The 23002-nt window shown below is 43.3% G+C and overlaps 2 protein-coding genes across 2 annotated transcripts; both read right to left on the bottom strand.

Moving 5' to 3' along the window:
* Window positions 1-430: 430 nt before the first annotated feature.
* On the bottom strand, window positions 431-11780 carry LOC311357047 (aminopeptidase N-like). The gene is made up of 23 exons (XM_084476919.1): window positions 11500-11780; window positions 10691-10785; window positions 10193-10309; window positions 9712-9898; window positions 9161-9303; window positions 8656-8792; window positions 8402-8528; window positions 7901-8055; window positions 7666-7779; window positions 6612-6755; window positions 6210-6275; window positions 6035-6100; window positions 5613-5779; window positions 5258-5337; window positions 4914-5047; window positions 4700-4755; window positions 3492-3639; window positions 3303-3391; window positions 2996-3106; window positions 2423-2590; window positions 2065-2205; window positions 1558-1639; window positions 431-1387 (listed from the first exon to the last, which is right to left on the bottom strand). Exons 1-23 carry the CDS (start codon window positions 11640-11642, stop codon window positions 1229-1231), a joined length of 2829 nt encoding a protein of 942 aa, XP_084333045.1. The 5' UTR covers window positions 11643-11780; the 3' UTR covers window positions 431-1228.
* A 457-nt stretch (window positions 11781-12237) lies between these two features.
* Window positions 12238-22108, bottom strand: LOC311357577 (aminopeptidase N-like). The gene is made up of 21 exons (XM_084477558.1): window positions 21789-22108; window positions 20953-21259; window positions 20321-20463; window positions 19898-20034; window positions 19452-19578; window positions 19116-19270; window positions 18730-18843; window positions 18101-18244; window positions 17762-17827; window positions 17504-17569; window positions 17244-17419; window positions 16789-16865; window positions 16407-16540; window positions 16064-16119; window positions 15594-15741; window positions 15366-15457; window positions 15107-15217; window positions 14685-14852; window positions 14314-14454; window positions 13695-13776; window positions 12238-13361 (listed from the first exon to the last, which is right to left on the bottom strand). The coding sequence occupies exons 1-21, from the start codon at window positions 22090-22092 to the stop codon at window positions 13206-13208; spliced, it is 2904 nt and encodes a 967-aa protein (XP_084333684.1). The 5' UTR covers window positions 22093-22108; the 3' UTR covers window positions 12238-13205.
* Window positions 22109-23002: the final 894 nt, after the last annotated feature.

Genomic DNA, 23002 nt, shown 5'->3' with positions numbered 1-23002 from the left:
CACTGCACTCTTCCCCTCTCACCTCCTGCTAATGCACAAGCAACACGACAGAGACCAAAATGGACATATTAATGATTCAAGAATCATATGAGAGTGCATGTTGATATTTTGTTATGGCAAAGAAAAGAAAAAGACGTCAGTATCAACCCCATAAGCGTCTCTTCAATGTGTGAATAATCAGTTGGTTTTGTCTGCTTCTCAGTGTTTTTAATCGACCACTACAGTGCTGGTCAAAGCAACAGTAAAATGGCTGATCAATTCAATGTGTATTTTGGTATATATGTATCTATTTGCTTTTTTCTGTTTATTTTCATTGGTTTGGACCTTTGTTCAGGCATCACTGTAAAGTTAAGAGAAACAAAAAGCCATATTTGGTTCTTTTTTTATATTTTGTATTTAAGAATTGTGTTGTTGTTTTGGGTTGTTTCATTTGTGGAGAAGAATGAAATCTGTTTTGTGTCAAAGGTTTACTTTTTGGTATTTGGTTCATGTATGTATCTGTGGCTGTGAAAATAAAACTGATTAAAAAGAACACGGCAGTGTTACGTTTTGATATTGCACTAAATCTTATCTCCTCATACAACAGTGACAGTCAGACCATGAGACTCTCCACACAACTACACAAAAGTCACAATACCTGTACGAATCACATAAGATCATCTTCTTCTTGAACAATACAATATATTATTTACAGGGAAGAAGAAAGTGAGAGAAACTACAACCAAGATAGAGGAATTCTAACCCTGCTGTAGTCCTGTGTTGTCTCAATGGACTGTCTCTATTTCCCACATTTGATCAGCTTTTAAAAACACAGGCTACCTCTTTTGAAACTAAATACATATTAATTTCAAATGTTATTGAATTAAAAACAATTATGAAGTTAACACAAATGTCAATGAAGGCTTTAATACAATCGGTAGAGATGGTATCACAATTTGTACCGGTTTATGTTAATAGGATACAGCATCACTTTGGTCTTGAGTGGCCGTTTTTAAATAGTGTTAAATGTGTTATTTATTGAGGCATTTTCATAACCTCTAACACCAAAATGATTCATAATCAATGGATGATTGATCTCTCTCTCTCTCTCTCTCTCTCTCTCTCTCTCTCTCTCTCTCTCTCTCTCTCTCTCTCTCTCTCTCTCTCTCTCTCTCTCTCTCTCTCTCTCTCTCTCTCTCTCTCTCTCTCTCTCTCTCTCTCTCTCAGACTGTGTGCGGTGGTGGTGGTGTTAATGGGCTAGTGTCTGGTTGCTGAACCACTGGAGGACATCCTGTTCATTCTGCTGTAGCCAGAGTATGTTAGCTTTAGTCCTCTCCAACGCCTGCTCCAAGGCCAGCTCTGCTGACCCGAATCCAGTAGCCGAATGCTTCTGCTTAAACTCTACGAGCTGGAGAGAGAGGGAGAGAGAGAGAGAGAGAGAGAGAGAGAGAGAGAGAGAGAGAGAGAGAGAGAGAGAGAGAGAGAGAGAGAGAGAGAGAGAGAGAGATGACATTAACAAGGATTTAGAGGACACAGCCCAGAGAGGAACTGAGGGGAAGGTGTGTCTGCGTGACCAACCTGCTGCAGTTCATCCACAGTGGAGAACCTCGTGGTGACTCCACTGATCAGAGCAGCAAAGTTGAAGGAGCCCACACCGTATCTGATGCAATGGAAAAAACGATTTTACTCAAACACAAGCAGGGGAAGTAACTAACAGGAGTTAACAACGTGACCATCGGAAGGGATTGGTCATGAGTGAACACCATTACTAGGTAGACTGAGATGAGGTCATGTTTTTTGATCGTTTTTCCGTTCAACCAAAACACATCAGCATGTGCATGCCAGTCCCCCCAGTGAGAAGAATGAGAACATGACAAGAAGAACAAAAAAATTTTGACAAAGAATTTGACAAGGCAATATCTCAAATAAGTAATGGAAATGAGCAGCTCTCTTTCTGAAGCCCTGCCCCCCTCTCTCGCCTTTAAACCCCTGAAACCTCGCCAAGAAGGACGGTTTGGAAGACCCGGTTCCAGGAGTTCTGTCTCGAGAGGAAAACACCCGGGACCAACCAGGATCCATCCTTACTGGGTGTAGAGGTAGTTCCAGTTGTCCCTCACAAAGCCCCAGGCCAGGTCCTGGCCCTCTCTGTTGCCGGCAATGGAGGTGATGACGGAGGTGGCATCCTGCTTACGGATCATAGCCGGCAGCAGGGTGTACGACAGAAACCTGCAGGAACACCACACAGAACCACCCTCTTCTTATACCTGTTGAGGTGTGACATACACAGACTACCGCATGCTCGCCCACACACAAGCACGAGCGCGCGCACACACACACACACACACACACACACACACACACACACACACACACACACACACACACACACACACACACACACACACACACACACACACACACACACACACACACACACACACACCTCTCCAGCAGCGTCTTGTTCTTGGTGCAGGTTAAGGCTGACAAGAGTTTGCTGGCATCGCTGGCGAGGGTGGCATGTTTGAACTGGTCCCAGCCAAACTCCCACTCCGCAGCACCCCCTGCTGCCACGGCGCTGCAGTACACCACCAAGCGCAGGTTGGGATGGATCCTGGGGGAATAAGGACAAGCAATGGAATGACTCAATATACAAATCATTTTATCACAAACCGTGAGTTCTGTCAAAGGAAAACCATAGCAAACCCTTAAACAACTTATTTCAGATGAGAGGGGATGTAGTACAGTCAAATCAAATCTGATTTTCTGACAACACCCCCCTAAATCGTATTGTTGTGAGCGGGAGCTGCTAATGCAAGAGACTAATCCTGACCAATGCTATAGCCCAGCCTATCAAAGGAGAAAATGTGTCCCCAGTGCCAAGTGGGTAGGGGGCAGGGTTTGGCCTTCCTGTAATGACTTGAATGCATTCTTCACACACAATACATGCAAGATTTGGAGAAGGACAGACAGACAGACAGACAGACAGACAGACAGACAGAGGGAGTAGTCTACTGACGTATTGTGAGTAGCATTGTCCATCCACTGTCTGAACAAACTGGTGGTCAGATTTTGGCATTCCTTGAGTCCAGTACTGCAGGCCAGGCTGACAGCATTCACCTGGTTGTACCTGAGATGGGACCAGACATAGGAAGGAGGAGTGGTTGTCAGGTCAGTGTTGCACTTTCACACACATTCACACACTTTCTCACTCAGTCACACACACACACACACACACACACACACACACACACACACACACACACACACACACACACACACACACACACACACACACACACACACACACACACACACACACTCACTGATCTGTGTGTCCCTCTGGGACATTTGTCCATCCTGATGTTGCATTGAAGTGCAGGTAGAGGGGAGTAACCAGACTCCTCATGTAGTCCTGGGAGTGAAAATCAAATGGAGGTTATGTAACACTACTCATGAAGGCACAATTGTGATGCAGGTCACACACTTACAGACACACACAGTTATTGTGCTACCTGCATAGGCCCGTAGACATCAGTGCGGTCCAACATGAGGTAGTAGTATTGCATATTATCCAGTGCTGACTGCCAGGGGATGTAGTCTCTCTCTGCAGACAGATAGACAGTGGTCTGTAGGGCCTGGGTGCTCGGCACTATGTCGGCTCTATAGAGAGAATGAGTCACATTGTTTAAACCATTCAAATAGACTGCTGCAGATGGACCGAGTCGAAGACAGAATCAGAATGCTTTTTGAAGAAAAACAAGCACAGCAAATACAAATAATATTTATTTTAGACTATGTTTGTTGTATTCTTATTGCAGATATGTTTGATGTACATACATGTTTTCAAATGCATAGTTTGAGATTATTGTGCAATTTATAATAAATGTATAACTAGAAAATGCATTTCCTGCAGAAAATGCGCTGAGTGCTTTAGTGCAAAGTGAGGTTGAAAATATGTTTTAGTAAAGCCACATAGTTTAAGACGTAAAGAAATGTTAAATGGCTGAAATCAAGTGAAGGGATTGGAGTAGGCCTAAATGGAGTAAACAATGTAAACATGCATACCATTTAAAAAAATGTAAAATGGTTGGAAAATAATTAAGTGTCCACACGGAGACGATATTTTGGTGAAACCGCAAGTCTTGTGCGTTTAGGCCGACCGTCCAGATGGAACCGGCGGATCCGGTGTGCGAAAACACACTTTTCTGAAACCACCTCCGAGGGTGGATTCAGATAAAAACGGACCTATGCGATTTCGTGTTTGGATTTGTGCGGATGCCTGAAACGCAAACGTCATCGCCCCCCCACCAGCTGGGGACGTTAGAGTTGCGTTGATTTTATTTATTAATTTTATTTGTATTATTTTGTAGCTTTAAATACAGCCCCTTGGAAAATTGAATTCCTAACTGTACATTAAAAAGTATTTCTGCTCAATCTAAAAGGTTTAACAACTGCTTTCTCCTCCTCGACTGTATGTTTATATACAGCGCGCATGGGCTTCATGCGCGCAGGTTTGATGCACTCCACTTTCTTTTTTGTGGAGAACCAGAGCCACACAGTCGCCTTGAATATGTACTAGAGCGTTTCTACAGCTCGATGCGTTTTCGCACGAATCCGTCTTTACAGAGATATTCCTGAAACGCATCAAAGGAAAACGGATCGTTTTCGCCCGTGTGGACGGGTCATTGTAGCCCAACCTGGTGAGGCAGAGCGGTCGTACCTGGCCAGGTTAAAGGCGTCGTCCACCAGCTGGGCCCTGTTGATCAGCGGAATAGCCTGACAAACACAGGTTCATTCAAGGTTTTACAATCATTCTAGGGACACAGAAAGAGTTAAAACAAATGAGTCACCTGCAACAACCCAATAAAATGTCTAATTAGTATTGAACTGCACCAATGAACCAATGCAACTAATTCCCCACCACGGCGACACACCTGGTGGTCAGCTCTGAGTTGACCAATGAGCTTGTCCCAGTTTCCACGGTCATAGTGGACCCGGTAGTAACCGGTCACGTCGATGTTGGCCAGGACCCATTCGTCACCGGTGGTCTTCATGCCCATGTTTATCTCTGACACAGAAAGAGAGACAACACAATCAGGAGAGCTTTGTAGTTGAGAGGATGAGAAGGTTATGAACTATTATAAAGTGGTTCATAGATCATACATCAGTGAAGCAGTGAGGAGCAGTCTGAGATCATGTGGAGTAGTAGCATCAACTTAATCAAAATGTATTGTACCTGGATCAGTGACACACAAAATCTATATATTTTGTTTAATACCTGTGTTGTTCATTAACCAACAGAGGTCTTTCTGCAGCCCATCTGACTTCATCCACCTGATGGGGATAAGCCACTCATAGCTGGGGAGAAAAACATGATTCATTCAGCCATTCACTCAAACAGCAAGTATAAGCCTTAGCAGGGGAATTAATATAAAGGAAAAGTAAGTATAATGAAGTGATGAAGAAGGAAGATAAGATCACACTTTATTTGTCGCGCGAGGGACAAGCAAGTGTTACATAGAAATGAAGGAAGGAAGGAAGGAAAACAAACAAACTTATTGACGAACAAGGGAATGAGCAAACAGGCAACGTAACAATATACTTATTAAAGGTGAGGGGGGGTGGCTGCGTACTTAAATGGAGATGTCAGGTTGGGAGCTGGGCTTAGCAGAAAGTGCTCCTGGGAAACTTTACCCGTGGTGGTGTCCACGGTAACCACGGGGAAGCCCATCTGGAGCACCCAGCGATTCATGATGTCTTGGACCGTACCCGGTAGGACCACTCCGTTGAGCTCCACCGCCTGTCAACCACAGCAGTCACAATGCAGCTCTGACATGTGTGAGAGCATTGTGACAGCCAGCTCGTCAGGAGCAGTTAGGGTAAGGTGTCTTGCTCAGGGACACCTCGACAGTCAGCTAGGAGGAGCCGGGGATCGAACTAGCAAACCTTCCCATTACCAGGCAACACTCTCTACCTCCTCAGCCACATGCCGCCGCGGAGCACACCCATAACACAAGCAGCGGTAGAGCTTCACGTGTGCTTTGAAAGTTCTTACCTTTTGAAGATGCTCCCACAAGTCTGTCCCTACTGTGTTGCCGTAGGCAAAGTGATTCAGGTAGCTCTGATAACAAAACAAGCAATGATACTTTAGGAGTATGATGGACCTTAATGATCTCTGCAGAAACAGAGCAGGCAGACAGACAAGAGCACATGAATAGTTAAACACGTACGTTGAGTCCCTGGACAAACACCTTCTCTGAGAGCATGTCTGACAACATCCTCAGCACCGCGGCACCCTGAGGACAAAGAGGTGGAAGAAGGAGAACCATGGAGGGAGTGGGTGAAGAGGAAGTTTGATGGAGAAACAAAACAGACCAGGGGGGGGATCGACTTTCAGCTGAATATAAACTGAATATAAAAGTCTTAGATTGCATAATCAAAGTGCTATTCAGCCGAAAAACAGTAATGGTAACATAAAAGTATTTAATAAAAGTTCAAAGCAGACTTTTAATGTTTTAGAAACTTGAAACATGATTATGCAATAATTGTATATGTGAGATTGTGTATATTTCTTCATGTTTTACCAAGTCAGGAAATGGCCCTAGCCTAATATGATATGTGGGTGTGTGGACCTTGCTGTAGGAGATGGCGTCGAACTGTTCTCCGATCTGGTGGGGGAGGACAATGCTGTCCTCAGGAGAGGACAGAGGGTGGGAGGAGGCCAGGGCATCGACGGCAAACACCCTGTGGATGTCATCCAGAACTATCAAGTCTTTCTGGGATGGGGAAGTCAGAGAGAGAGAGAAGAGAGAGAGAGAGAGAGAGAGAGAGAGAGAGAGAGAGAGAGAGAGAGAGAGAGAGAGAGTTTAGGATCGATTGCTGCTGATTATCCTTTCACACCAACCTCATTTCATCTATATTTACCACCCATGCAACACCTGTCCTTTCACACATCACTGCCTCCTTGAGTCTCTCAAGGAAGCAGTGATGTGTGTGATTCCCTCTATAGTAGTGATTGCCTCAGGTAGTTCAAACAGGTGGGATAGAGATACTATCCCACCTGTTAGATACTATGTTTTACTGTAGGCTAACTCAATTATGCTAACATTGCGTTGAATAGTGCTAATACAAATGTACATTTGCTAAGGGTTATGCTATGAGAGGTATGCTATAAAGAACATTGATTTTGTGGCGCAATATGTTTCCCGGAGGCATCAATGGTATAATTACAGCCTAGTCTAGGGAAACGTGTTCTCCCCAAACATTTTCTTCTATTTGACACAAAACCAATAAAATACATGAAATACTCAACACGATAGATGTATATATCAGAGGGGAATTTATTTCCAGAGTCTGCTTGTTTGTTGTTTGTTTTGGGTGAGCAACAAGCAGACATTCAGACAGAGAGAGAGAGAGAGAGAGAGAGAGAGAGAGAGAGAGAGAGAGAGTTTTTTTTATATACTGTGCTCTACTCTTTATATATTTAGTATTAAACATTCTACTTTTTGATATCTTTCTTGTTGTTGACTTTTAATATTTTTTACCCAATTCCTAGTTTTTCTTTTGGACAAATTTTTTACCTGCTTTGGCATTAAAAAAATGTTTTCATGTAATTTAATTGAGAGAGAGAGAGAGAGAGAGAGAGAGAGAGAGAGAGAGAGAGAGAGAGAGAGAGTTCAGACTCACCACTCTCCAGGAGGGTTCTGCCTTGTCTGCGCCCAGGTAAGAGACGTAGGACGCAAAGCCCTCGTTGAGCCAGACCTCATTCCACCACTTCAGAGTCACCAGGTTTCCAAACCACTGTTCCAAATCATGGTTATTATGAGTGTTTCTTTTTGATCTATTTGATATCGATCAATGTTTTTTTTTTCATTGACATAAGAAATAACAAACAGGTGGAAGGCTGGAAAGATGGCCTCACCATGTGGGCCAGTTCATGGGCGATGATGGTGGCAGTGGTCTCTCTGTTGCGGTTGGATGAGGTTAAGGGATCATACAGCAGGTTGGACTCTCTGTACGTCACCAGGCCCCAATTCTCCATCGCACCGAAGTAAAAGTCTGGGAGGGCTATCTGATCTGTGATGCAAAGTTTCAGTCCATCTTATAAGAGGAAATACACCTGACACATCCTGAATGTTATGTGCCATCATGCAAATACTCTGGGGCTAGATACTGTGCATTCACTATTGGACTGTGTCGATACACTGGACGGATCACATTGGCAAAACAAATGTTTATTGGATATGAGTTCAATCAATTAAAGAAAGGATTGCAACCTAGGCAACAAAATATTGAACTTTTGGCTGACGGATGACAGTGGCATGAGAAATAATGTGTGTCTTATCGGCTCAACTAGCTAGCATAACAAAGGGTTAGGGTTAACAAAAGCTTTCGTGAGGACATGAGGCACAGGTGGGCTTACCTGACTTGGAAAGTGGGTAGGTAATGTTGTAGTACTCTTGGAAAAAGTCAAGTATTGGACCGGTTAAATTTAGAGCATAGTCTCCATGTCCCTCCTCTATGGCCCCCCTACGTGCCCAGATGCGGATCTGCAAAAATATGAAATGTGAATTTTGATAATGGATGTTCGATGTTCGACGTAACAGCACAGTAACAAAGAAAATGAAACAGATGAGCTGGATGTTAAAGGTAGAGGACAGATTGCCTCCTGTTTACCAGCGTGTCTCCTTGCTGAGCCGTCAGGTTGGAGTAGTCGCACACGACCAGTGCCAGCAGGTAGGAAGACATGATTTCGGTGGGTTCAAACGTGGTGCGGGTCACATCTACTTCATTGATTCTGGTGTCGGTGATTTCTGAACAGGGTGCCGTAAAACCATTGTGTGAGGCCTTAATGTATCATCGTATAACTGTATATCCAGGTGGTTCAATATTTATTTCTTGCGGTATATCCCACCTCATCCACCACTACTATTGATAAAATGCAAACTACAATTAGGCCTAACACTGTTGTATCAGTGTGTCTCAGTCTTGGGACCACATTTCCTCTCTCTACACTAATTTTTCAAATGAATACTTAAATGATTGGACTGTTAAAACCCTGGTGATTTTCAAATGCTTCATGGTTGGATAACAAACGTCAACAACCACCACATTGGAAACCAGGGAGATATTATTGGAAATCATTGGGGTTCTGTGGGAAGCACTTGTTGATCCGACCCACTTGTCTCAAAGCCGTTTGAGAGTGCTGTGGTCCCGCGTGGGTGGATGAGAGTGATGTGGAAGACTGCTTTCATGGCAGGCTCATCAAAGCAAGGGAACGTCTTTCTTGCGTGAGTTGGATGCATTTGAGAGGTGGCGACAATTCTGAGAATGGACAAAACAATGGAGAAATGTTTTCTATATCAAACAATTCATCAAATTGGAATGAACAAAGTATGAGTATGAGGAAAACAGCAGACACAGAGCTATCCCAATAAATCACACATTCAGATACATTATTTTATTGAACCACCAACCAGATATATGACCCAATAATTTGCTATGGTGAAATAACTTCCTTATTTCATGGGTAATAAATATTGGTTTTACACCAAAGGGAACGTGTCATGAGAGTGTTGCTCATCGATCAGAAGAGGGAATAAAACACTCTTGGAAAGATTAGGTCAACATGTTAAAGAGAAACTGAGAATATAGAAATGAGCCAAGAGATAGACAAGACTTACAGCCACAGTGTTTGAATAACCATTATGAAAGATAAAAGAATAAAATTACTTTTTCACCCCGTCCTCAAGGTATTCGCTCCTGTAGAAGCCGGCCAGGTCGTCTGCCAGCTCCCCGGTGAACGCTGTGTACAGCCGGTACCTCTGTCCCCTGACCAGCTTACTGTACAGCTGCAGAACCAGGTACTGAGTGGAACCCTCCAGCCAGGACGACCTGACCCCCGGAGCAAACACGCCATCTGGGGTAGGGGGTCACAGGTCAGGGTGGGAGAGAGAGAGAGAGAGAGAGAGAGAGAGAGAGAGAGAGAGAGAGAGAGAGAGAGAGAGAGAGAGAGATGGCCAAGAGGAGAAAGACCTCTGCTCTCCTCCCTCCTGAAAGATGGTGCATGGAAATGCAATTTTTAGGAACTACTGATTTTTAGGATCTATACTCCTCAACGCCATTGGGGAGTAGATCCATGTCACCCATTGGTGACATGGATCTGTCAACAGTCGGACAACAAAAGCGATGGTGGGTGGTGTGTAGGCTATACCTGGAGCACTGACTACGCCGAGGTGTTTGTTCTCCGGAACGGTGTAGTTGAGCCTGTTGGAGTGGATCAGAATGAGATCCGTCTCTTCCACACACTCAAACTCCACCGTGGAGTTACCTGGTAGGCAAGATGGAGAGAGAGAGAGAGAGAGAGAGAGAGAGAGAGAGAGAGAGAGAGAGAGAGAGAGAGAGAGAGAGAGAGAGAGAGAGAGAGAGAGAGAGAGAGAGAGAGAGAGAGAGAGAGAGAGAGAGAGAGGGCAGAGAGGGCAACTTTAACAACCCCCTCAGGATCAGGCAGTGACTGCATGGGTAATTTAAGGATCTAAGGTGGGCCAAACTAATTTTAACTCTGCCTTATTTTAAAAAAACACCCTATCCTTATTTGTGTCATCTGCATTTTAAAATAAACCCACCCATACGTCCAAAAACTGGATGGGCGCACTGTTAGCAACCCAAACTGTGTTATGATACGTTATTGTTAGCCCCGCCTCCTTCTCACCTGTAAACAGATAGAGGCCATTGGGGTCCGGGGTGAGGCGGGGCCACAGGGTCACATTGTACTGGAGGGGCTTCAGCGTGGTGGGCAGACGGTGGCTGAGGACCAGGCAATATCATTTGTAAAATATACGTACCGAAAAAAAGCGAAACACAAAAATCACACGTAGAACTTGCACTCATGAGCTCAGGTTCGCATCTCGGCTATTTCTTTGGAGCTTAAAATAAAATTGGAGACTAAATACAACTGTATAAAGCCCTCAGCGTTTGAGAACTTCTCTGTGTGTGACATCTGTCAGACATCTGGTCGAGCAACCCCCCCCCTTCAAAAACTGAACCCCTGCAACTGAAGCTGCAGAAGAAATGCACTTTGGACATCAAATACACAAACGCTGACTTGGCAGCAGGCACAGCATGGACTAAAGGGTGATAAGAGTTATAATAGTAATAGTAATAAAAGTAATAAATAGTCATCATATGACTTTTGTCACAATAGCAGTTCATTCAGCCATCCATATCCAACATGGTGTGATTCGCCATCATGAATATCAAATCACACGTGATCCCTTATGACCCATGGCATGTGTTTGCTGCTCATGCTACATTCCCAATTTCAATCAATGCATTTTCTTTTGAAATATTTTGAGCATATCTCATTTCTGGAAATTATATCAAATAATTCTCAGGCTAGTGTCTAAAAATAGAGAATTCAACCTAGCGCCCCATATACATGTTCTTCCGGTGAATGTTACTGATTCAACAAATGGGATGAGAGGAATTCCGTAGGAACTAAAGCTTCGATCAAAATATTACCTGGTCCATGGAGGAGTAGAAACTTCAATGCCAGTGAGGGTAAGGGTCCACAAAGTGACAATGGTTGTCACGGAGACCGTGGCTAAAACCACACTGATGGCACACCATCTGCTGAACGGGCAACACGTACCCACCGAACCCATCCTGGAACAGGAATTCCCAACGGAGACAATATGTCAAACGAATGAAAACCCCAGTTCAAATCATTTAAACAACAGCTACACACAGAGTTAGACTCGCTCTGTCATTACCACAATCCACTGGCATTTAACTACCGGGTTCCTGTCTGTACTGTTGTGACTCCTCAACACAAATGGTTGATTTATTGTCAGAGGAGGAGATAACCATCCGTTAATGGAGGGGCAGTAAGGGTGGAGAATGAACTCAAATCACATTTTATCAGGCAGTTGAAGGATAAACAGGTGACGTAAATCACACTTGTGAGTGTAGGCCTGTAGACAGTTCTCATACATTTGCGCTGCTGTGTGTTATTGACAAAGAGCCGTGCGTAACATCGGCATGGGAACTCTTCACATAAAACCAGACAACCTTAGGTTTTGTAATCTGTTTAGTTTATCACTTTGTTTTGTCAGGACAAAGAGACACACCTGAAGGGGAATATTTCTCAAAGTATTTTCTTGTGTGAACGCCATTTCTGACGTATAGAACACACACATCAAAAACTAAATATATCATATCTTTATTTCCAAAGAGTAAAGTACATGAAATCAACACAACCAACACAACGACTTTGGCATAAGAGAATAATGAGGTTAAAAAAGTGTTTTCTCTGTGTTCCTCTCTGTGTTCCTCAAATCCAGTTGATTGGGTAATGAAACAGCAAGAGGTTGTAATGAAGTACGAAGTGGGTTATTTGTTTGTCTGTTTGTGGCCTACTGGTTAAGGAGTGGGACCGGTCACCGGTGGGTGGCCGGTTCGAATCCGACCGGTAGGCAAAAAAATGTGGACGGGGGGAGTAGTTGTGCAGCACTCTCCTACATCCTCATGAGGTGCCCTTGAGCAAGGCACCTGAATCTCCCACCTGCTCCCCAGGCTCCCTGTGTGTATGTGTTCACCGGCTCCCGGATGGGTCAAAAGCAGAGAAAGAATTTAGAAGGTTTAAAAATTCGTAGTACCTGAATATGACAATGCCCCTTTAGCTGTTAATAACATTTTGCTCTGGTAATCTCTTCAACCAAAACCTCCCACTGACACAGACAAATATTACCCTCAACACCCATCTTGTTTATCAGGTTATTGCATTTTTGTTAGTCTTTCATTTCTGTGTAATATAAATATGGTGGTGCAAGCTGTTTTCTTAGCAGGCGGTTGATCCTGTGTGACTTTATAGACTTTAAAAATAATAACAATAATAATATGTATTTTTAATAATAATAATATAAATGTGTTTCTTTCGCAGTTCACAAATGTCACAATCAGATTCGTAAGATGGTTCCTTTATGTCAAATATATATATTTTGAGTAGGTTATGATACATGAATGAATATTTCAGTAGTCATTGTAAAGTCCACACATTATGAACAAATAATTGCAATTATTTACAGATCACAAATTAAAAGTACAAAAGTTACAAAATAAACTGAAGTTGGGTGTCCATCATAAACATTTTCTATAAACAAAAAAATTAACATTTTAAACAATTAAAATGCAAAAATAACATTGAAATGTGTATGAGGAGGAGTTCCTTATGGTCTGGACTCATCCATGAACCACTTGAGAACCTGTGCTTTGTTCTCAGAGATCCACTTGATGTTTGCTTTGGTTCTCTCAATGGCTTGCTCCACAGCCAGGGTCCCTGAGCCGAAACCCACTGCCGCGTTGTCTTTCTTGAACTGCTCCAGCTTTGACAAAAACAGTATTTGAGGTAAATACGGGGTTGCTGGGTTTGTTTCTGTTATTTTGTCCAGAAGAACATTGATATAGCTTGTATGTATGTTTGGGTGAGAGTGTGTGTGTGCATGTGAGTGTGTGTGTGTGTGTGTGTGTGTGTGTGTGTGTGTGTGTGTGTGTGTGTGTGCGTGTGTGTGTGTGTGTGTGTGTGCGTGCGTGCGTGCATGTGTGCGTGCATGCGTGTGTGTTGCTGAAGCTTGTGCCAGGTGGAACAATTTTAGTTTTACATGTGTTCAATATTTTGGATGTGCTAAAAATGAAATACAAAAAAAACCTAAACTAACCTGCTGCAGCTCAAAATTTGTGGAAAACCTCTCAGTAACTCCGTTAATGAGGTTGGAGAAGGAGAAGGATCCACCTCCGTACCTGTGGATGAGGACAGACAAGTAGGTAAGACAAACTAAAGACACAACGCTTTTGCTTGTTATGTGTGTCAACGATGGCCCCATCACACTCCTAACCCTCCCTGGAGGAGGGGTCGGGCGATTTGTTCCTACGGGGGGTGGGGTCGTATAAGGTGGCCTGATGTGAAGCCCTTTGAGACTGTAACTGGGACTAAGGGCCATACAAATAACATTGACTCGACAAGATAAGACCCCTTCCTGTTGGTGGGAAACTACCGTTTCACAATCACATTCCTATGTTGGGCTCTGAAACACGGTGAGTTCAATGGAATCCTAGGAATCCACATGTGGGTGATTTTGGGGGCGTTCACTAATCAACTCTCAATTATGCAACTATGTTAACATTATTTTTTAAATAGTTCAATATGGGCAGTACATTTTGGATTATACTGGCTATTGAAGGTGCAAATGGTCTTTGTTGTTCTCTATATGCTTTGTTTACAGACATTACAGCAAAACAGGCACATTTGGAGGCCTAAGACCTAAAATCACGACTCACTGGTTGAAAATGTAGGACCATCGGTCCCGGATGAAGTCCCAAGCCAGAGGCTGACCGACCACGTTGGAGGCGATGTAGACTATGGTGGATGTGGCGTCTTGTTTGCGGATAAGAGTTGGATTCAGGGTGTACTCCAGGTACCTGATTGTGGGGAAGGAAATCAAATGTCATCAAATATAATATAATATACTATAGGGCCATTGTGTGCATGCATGTGAGACGCAGACACGTGTGCGCATGTGTTGGGAAGAGCCTGTACATCTGTACTAGCACCTTAAAACATGTGTTTATCTGTAGTGTAAAGACACAGTAAAAGTATTTTGTATGTGTTGCTCTATTTATATGCATAACAGTGGTAGCGTCCGGCTCACCTGTTAAGGAGCCACGGTTCTTTTGAGCAGGCGAGTGCCGCTCGCAGTTTTTCAGCCTCAGTAGCAATGTTGGCCTTCTGGAACTGCTCCCAAGCAAAGTTCCACTCTTTGGCGCCCCCTGCTGCGATAGCACTGCAGTACACGGTGGAGCGCAGGTTGGGTTCGATCCTGGAGAAAAGATTAGCTCACCGTTAGCATCAGCACACAAGTACTGTCCTAAACTATGCTGAGACTATGCAGCTACTATAGCTTATTCAGCGCGGATTTCCCATCAGAGATTAATAAAGAATATTTACGACAATATTACGACAATGGAATAGACTAGATTAGAATAGTATTAATCAAATGAAAAAACAAAGGCAATAGAGTGAAAAGTAATTAATTTATGAGTTTACAAATTACTAAATGACTTAATCACGCACCGGTTATTGGCCGGCGAATCCATCCAGGCTGCGAACCAGCCTTGAACAAGGGTCTGACACTCCGGTAGCCCCGTGCTGCAGGCCTTGCCGATGGCGTTCACCTGGTTGTACCTGGAGGAGGGAGCGGCTTAGCGGCGGTACACCCAAACAAAGGGCGAGAGATAAACAGTAAACAGCTGCTGCTAGCGTTGCTTACGCACATACTGTTATAAAAGCAGCAAGGGAAAATTGTGTGAGAAAGGATGTGTGCTTTACTCACTGATCCATGTGTCCGGGTGGTATAATGGTCCAGTTATTAGTAACGTCCTTAAAGTGTATAAACAGGGGAGTCACCTGTTTCAGTAAATAAGCCTAAAGGGAAGAGAAAAATATAGTCAGCATGACAGCGGTGATGTGTGGTGAAATGATCTCCATATGCAATGTGTGATTAGGCACAACCCATCCTATTTTGTTTCCCTTTCTTAAAGCTATTGTTATGACGACCGACCTGCATAGGCCCCAGGACCTCGCTGCGGTCGAACATGATGTAAAAGAAGTCAAGGTTGTCCAAGGCAGACTCCCAGGGCATGTAGGCCGTCTCCACTTGAAGGTACTTGGTCGTCCTAAGAGCAAGAATTGTGGAGATCTCCTTTGCCCTGTGTGGGGATTACAGAATCATGTGAATGGCGATTGCACCTTGTTGGCTCTCATCTTTTGCTTTGGATCGCTTCTCTCCCAATTCCACACCCAAAGTATCGGGGCTTATGCCAAACAATGTAGGGTGGGGGTGGAATTAGAATTGCTGCACATACACTTGGTGGTTCAATCTGTAACTTAAAGCCCTTATAGCTAGAAACGGACATGATGATGGTGATGATGAGGGCAGGGGGGGGTTGGGGGGGTGAAGGAAGGGGAATATGGGATGGGTGGAGACGTGTATCATCAGCTATCCACATCGTCTAATCGTTCTCTCCTTACCTGGCAAGGTTGAAGGCATCATCTATCAGCTGAGCTCTGTTGATCATAGGGATATCCTGGAAGACAGGGAATGAGCCATCTAAATATGACACTGTTTTATTACTGCTTGTCTTTATTAACTGTTAAAATTTAATTTGTCACACAATCGTTAATGTCGTCACTTTACAATACTAACCCTATTATAAGTACTATCGTACTTATACTGCTTCATTCCGAAGCAAAGAACTTTGCATACAAGGTGCTGCATAATAATAATAATACTAATATATGATATAGTTATTATTATATATTGTATAATATATTGATGATAATGCATCATATAAAGTTTTGTATAGCTGCTCACTAGATGGTTCGCCGTCAGAGCAACAAGGAGACTTTCCCAGTTGCCCAGGTCATAGTTGACTCTGTAGTAGCCCACTGTATCCAGGTTAGCCAACACCCATTGCCCAGCAATTATTTCCATCTCAGGCACGACCTCTAGATGAAGATCAAAACATAACAACAAAACTCAACAAAACAAGATAACTCCGAAATATTGTGTTTATCTAACACTTCAGTCTATTGTTCTCGACTGAACCCACTACAATAACAATTATAGTAAAAATTATTTAAAAAAAACAATAAAAATGTCTAGCCGGTCACATTGCTACCGCGCCGTCAATGGCCTGTGAGACCGTCACAGAGCACCTGCAATAGACTGATTAAAATCACCAAAAGGACTTTACCTGATTTGCTCAACAACCATCTAGAAGGCTGAGGTGTTTTGGTCTTCATCCATGTAATAGGAACAATCCACTCATACCTGAGAGCAAAAAGTAGTCAATTAAAATTAAACATGATCACTTTAACTACCATGTTTAACTATCAATATTGTATTTAGTCATTTTCTGGATACATTTTGGAAGATGCCTTTTTCTGTTTTAGTCTTTTATAAACATGGCAAGGAAGGATGAGAGAGGGAGGGGGGTAGGTAGAGAGGAAGGAATGAAGGAAGGAACAATCAAGGAAGAGAGGGAGGAAAGGGGGGAGAGGGGAATAAAGAAAAGAATGAAGGACAGAAGAGACAGAGAGAGGAGAAGAAAGAGAGGAAGGAAGGAAAAAAGAGGGAGAGAGAGAGGAGGAAAAAGAGGAAGGAAGGACAGATAAAAGGAAGAGAGCAAGTAAGGGAGGAGATACTTACTTGTAAGGCGATACTGTATCGACAATGGAATCGGGGTCCAGAAGGAAATGCTTCTGGGACACCCGGCCCGTGGTGGTGTCTATCATGATTAATGGGAAGCCCATCTGAAGCACCCAGGTGTTCATGATATCATGGACCCTCTTAGGGAGGGTTGTTGATCCATTGTTGTCAACAGCCTAGCGTCAGGACGATGTAGAGAACAATGTTAAACCTGCTTATATAGTGTGTAATGAGCTGTTTCTTTGAGGAGCAATACCCACCATTTGCAGGTGATCCCACAGGTCTGTATAGACTGTATTCCCATAGGCAAACTTATTCAGGTAGGACTGCAGGAAACAAAGAGAAACTTTGGATTTTTGTCAGTGTCGATCTTGGCTACTGTTTAATGGTTTTTCCATGAATATGAGCAGAGCTTGATGAAGGACACATTTTGATGCTAATAGCACATGCACAGGGACAAAGACGAAACGCAAGTCAACAAATGTGGACTTGTTTGAGTAGATCACCATAGCACTTACACTGAGGCCCGCCTTGAAGAGTTCTTCCGTCAGGAAATTAGACAGCATCCTCAGAACGGCAGCTCCCTGAAGAGAAGAAAACTAGATCATCAAGAGGTGCCAATTGATCCAGTACCCCGTCTCACATTGTACCCCAGAAATGTTTCAGTACATTATATAAAGACAGCCATCACGCAAATATCTAAATATTATATATTTATATATATATATATATATATGTACACACACAGAAACACACCATGCATGTATAGCACCAAGGATCTAAAGCATTTATGGTAAACTATATATATATATATATATATATATATATATATACCATATGAATATGGCATACTGTACCTTGCTGTATGAGATGGCATCGAACAGTTCACTGATCTGCTCCGGCCGCTGGATGTCTTCCTCTTTGGAGGACAGAGGGTGGGAGGAGGCCAGGGCGTCCACGGCAAACACCCTGTGGATGTCGTTGAGCACCATGAGGTCTTTCTGATGGGAGGGCAAAGGCAAATCATCACACACACACACACACACACACACGGGCGAGCACACACACACACACACGCGCGGGCGAGCACACACACGCACACGCACACACGCACACGCACGCACACACGGACGCACGCACGCACACAGACACACACATGCACACAGACACACAAAACACAGAGTTACAGTTACAGTGTTCTCTATGAACACGTTACACCAATTCTTAAACATTAGCTCAGAGAATTGATTTTAAAATCATGCTGCTCACCTATCCCTACATGGTTTAGGGCCAATATGCTACAAATACGTAGCATATTGTGATTGGTCAGTGCATGTAGGAGGGATCCACACATTTTGTGAAATATAACATGAAGCCTGATTCTAGAAGGGAAGTTCTGTGCCAACCAATTCAGGTTTTGTTCAATTTAAGTTTGTAAAAGTGTTGTGTTGACCCAGGACACCACTGTCTCACAAGGGTTCCTCACCACGTTCCATAATGGTTCGGCGTAGTCCGCTCCCAGGTATTCCACGTAGGAAGCAAAGCCCTCGTTCAGCCACAGGTCGTTCCACCAGCGCAGAGTCACCAGGTTACCGAACCACTGGAGAACCACACAAAGTGCCATGTAATGATACTATTTGATATGAACTACAACATCATCATAATAATAATAATAATAATAATGCACATCGTCATCATCAACAATCAATGTCAATTCAAAACAGCATGAAAATAAAAAACTAAGAAATTCTAACGTCTAAAAGAGAGCGACCCATAAATGCCTTCTTTCCCCCAAAATGATTATCATTGATGATGGATCAAACAATTGTTATGAAAAAAATAATCAGTGTGTGAAAGAGAAAGCCAACATGCCATGTGAGCCAGCTCGTGGGAGATGATGGATGCAATCCGTTCTTTGTTGGAATTGGAGGAGAATTTCTCGTCATAGAGAAGAGCCGTCTCCCTGTATGTGATCAGGCCCCAGTTCTCCATTGCGCCAGCATTAAAATCTGGAAGCGCTATCTGATCTAAATGGACACAAAAACACAACAGACTTTGGTTTGCAGTCATACCCGTCGCAATACACTGATTGTCTCGGATGCTACACACACACACACACACACACACACACACACACACATACACACTAAGACATCATACATCATCTTGAATTGTTGCAACAAAGATGGATACAGCGGTGGTCATTACCTGATTTAGGAAGAGGATATTCTGCGCTATAATAACCCTCAAAGAACTTGAGGATTGGCCCAGTGACGTTCAGAGCGTATGCTCCCTGATTTGCATCGATCGCTTCCTTTCGTGCAAATATCCGGATCTACAATATAAGCCCCCAGAGGGACACACATAGTAAAGATGTGGACCTACAGTATAAGCCTCCAGAGGGACACACATAGTAAAGATGTGGACCTACAGTATAAGCCCCCAGAGGGACACACATAGTAAAGATGTGGACCTACAGTATAAGCCTCCAGAGGGACACACATAGTAAAGATGTGGACCTATAGTATAAGCCCCCAGAGGGACACACATAGTAAAGATGTGGACCTACAGTATAAGCCTACATAGGGACACACCTAGTAAAGTAGAGAAAGCACATGCAACCAGAGCACCAGAGAGGGATTCATGTGAATTACCAAAACGCTATCCAGGACTGTCTGAATGAAGCCAAATTCACTGACAATAAATGCCAGCAAGTATGTTGACATTTTCTTGGTTGGCTCAAAGCTGGTGACCCGAACAGACACGCCATCGACAGTGTCACTAGTTGTTCCTAAAGAAGAGAAAGAAGGAATAAGTAATTATTATTTCTGTAAACAAATATTTTAATATAGAAGTTGTAAGTTAGTATAGAAAACCATTTTCTTTGTATTTGGGTAAAAACCTTCCCCTGGGTTATGTTAATATGTATTTTATTTATCTATTCTAAACTGTTACATGATCGTAAGCCACTAGTGAGTGGATAATAATAGTTATTAAAGTGGATTATATTTACTGATATATATTGTTTCACTAATTCCACACCCTATATTTGGATGTTGATGAACGGCTCCGCTCACCCGTCTCCTTGCCATTGGATAGAGCTGTGGTGCCGAGGGGGTGGATCAGCTTGATGTTAAAGATTGCTTTCATCGCAGGCTCGTCAAAACACGGAAACGCCTTCCTGGCATCGGTCGGCTGCATTTGTGTGGTGGCAACAACCCTGGCAAAAACAGACAAATGATTAGATCAAATCAATCAATTCATTGATTTAAAATATAATATATGATACATATGTGGAATAATGTACGCTCCCAAAGGATGAAGATTAATACGTTTGAGAATGACCTTATTTTGTTCATGACACTTGGCAGATCCTTGAAAGGCTTTTTTATTGACGTGTTTATGGCAAAGATTACAGCTAAGATTAGGGTTATTGCCAGTCAGCCTATGCAGTCCATGAACAACATTTTGAATCTAATAATGTAGGGAAATTGCTTGATGCTACTTTAAGATATCATGCTGAAACGACATATATATGTATACACACGGTTCCACAATGAAAAAATAAAGGAATTGAAGCAATAAACGTAAAACCTTTTCAGCATTTCATATCTGTTCCTTAATTCCCTAAAAGGACAAATGACACAAAGAGGCGACCCGATGTATTAAAATATCTCTCCACATCCTAAACACACAAAAATAAACCTACTTTACTACGTTATTCTCCGTGTATTCACTCCTGTAGAAGCCTCCCAGGTCATCGGCGAGTTCCCCAGTGAAGGAGGTGGAGAGCCTGTACTTCTGATCCTTGACCAGTGGACCGCTGAGCTGCAGCACCAGGTACTGGGTTTTTACCACCAGCCAGGAGGACTTGATAGCTGGGGCCGTGGCTCCTAGACCCACCGTAGTGAGGGTGGCCATTTGTCCGTTTGCACCCTTGGTGTAGTTGAGCTTGTTGGAATGGATCAGGATCAATTGAGTCGCCTCCACACATTTGAACTCCACATCGGAGGTGCCTGCACAGACGGGCCAGTTGAGGAGGAGAACACATTTCAGGGGATACAAATGGATTCACATCTTTAGGGCTTTTTAGTTGCATGTTATGGTGGACCTTTTCCAAAGTAATTTGTTCTCACTCCTTTTCTGAAACCATGCACACTTACACAACCATACCATACACAAGATGAATGTCTCACACACTCTTGTTACTCAAAATTACAAATCCTGATTCACTGTACAACATGAGGAACATCCTTACTGTACATATTCAAGATGGAATTTTTCTTTTAGATACAAAGTGAAATTAAGCTAGTTCTGTGAATATTTCCAGTATCACTCAACCCCTTTGCATTTTTTTATCCAGCGTTTCCCACGGTCGAAAAACACATTAAACTAAAAGTGATAATAGAACAGAATGAAATCCATTCCCGTATCAGGACTCCATAGCCTCTCATACACAGTGATTCATCACCTTTTCTTCACAAAGCATACCGAGTGACTTTCCACAACCTCTTTTTGTCTTTTCGTCTTTTCATCTTAGCTTACCTGTAAAAATGTAGAGCTTGGTGGTAGGGTCCGGTGTCAGCCTGGGGTGAAGGCTGACAGTGTAGGTTTCCGGCACCAGGCTTTTGGGCAGACGGTACTTGTCCCAGGGTTCGTTCGAAGGCGCAGGGGTAGTGACTGCGGGGAGTGTGGTGGTTCCATCCGTGGGGGACACCGCGCCGTCCGTCTTGGCCTTCTCCTGGGAGTAGACCACCGACAGGGCGATGATGGTGGCGATGGCCCCCGCACCAAGGACGATCCCCACCACCCCGACCGGTTTACTGATGAAGAAGCCCTTGGCACCCATGTTGTCAAGGATCTGAAACCTCACACACGCTCAGGGACTGGAATCGCCAATAGTAGGTGAGCCTCTATTTGTAGTCACAGGTGGATCCACTGCCTCCGTCCTTGAGCAATGGCTGATCTATTAACAATGACACTATGGATGGAATTGATGACTATAGCCAGCTTTGTGGTTGAGTGTACCTTGAACCCACTTGCCGTTGCACACTTATTTGAATTCGATTTTTATCTATTTTTAATTTCTGCCTGTCTGTCCTGTACATTACTTCTGTGACACGCATTTCACCGTCTGGAATTAAGAGAGTATCTTATCTTATAAAATGTATGCTGATGTGCCTGGAATTTCGGAAGATTTGTGAGTCCACCATATGAATATAACCTTCTCTTTTGGCAGATAAGATCTTCCAGATAGCGCGGCGTGGCATATGAATAGATCCATCACCGTCCCCTGATTTCTCCAGTTTGGGAGTTACCCCTCTGCTTGCTACTTAAAAGTAAGAGATGAACGCAAGTATACTTGCGGAGACCCATCAGACTATGCTGTATGTATTCGGATCACAGAATAAGGTATTTATCACAATGGCAGATTATCACAATGTGATTCCAGGTTAAGTAGGTAAAGAGGATTACAATATACAATATGATACGATGTGTTAAACACATTCGTTAATTCACTGCAATGTACTCGGAATCACTTGAATGCACCTTATGTGTGTGTATGTGTGTGTGTGTGTGTGTGTGTGTGTGTGTGTGTGTGTGTGTGTGTGTGTGTGTGTGTGTGTGTCAAACTCCTGGCAAAGCAAAGCAAGTGACCTTAGACCTACAACCCATCCCTGGAACATCGTTTTGGTTCATTCTTAACTCTTATGCCACAAACTAGTTTTAGCCAAACTGTTTTATGAAGACAATTTTAT

The sequence above is a fragment of the Micromesistius poutassou genome, assembly GCF_964030765.1.
Source record: "Micromesistius poutassou genome assembly, chromosome: 13".
Lineage (NCBI taxonomy): Eukaryota > Metazoa > Chordata > Actinopteri > Gadiformes > Gadidae > Micromesistius > Micromesistius poutassou.
This window is presented reverse-complemented; position numbering and strand designations above follow the sequence as displayed.

Excerpts from the sequence above, each read along its gene's own strand:
- LOC311357047 (XM_084476919.1), bottom strand. The coding sequence starts at position 11,642 with ATGGGTTCGGTGGGTACGTGTTGCCCGTTCAGCAGATGGTGTGCCATC. Across the intron at positions 10,310-10,690 it reads TGGCCTCTATCTGTTTACAG|GTAACTCCACGGTGGAGTTT; the intron begins GTGAGAAGGAGG and ends CTTGCCTACCAG. Across the intron at positions 9,304-9,711 it reads CTTGAGGACGGGGTGAAAAA|AATTGTCGCCACCTCTCAAA; the intron begins GTAATTTTATTC and ends GTCCATTCTCAG.
- LOC311357577 (XM_084477558.1), bottom strand. The coding sequence starts at position 22,092 with ATGGGTGCCAAGGGCTTCTTCATCAGTAAACCGGTCGGGGTGGTGGGG. Across the intron at positions 17,570-17,761 it reads TCTTCAAGGCGGGCCTCAGT|TCCTACCTGAATAAGTTTGC; the intron begins GTAAGTGCTATG and ends TGTTTCCTGCAG. Across the intron at positions 17,420-17,503 it reads TGTGGGATCACCTGCAAATG|GCTGTTGACAACAATGGATC; the intron begins GTGGGTATTGCT and ends TCCTGACGCTAG.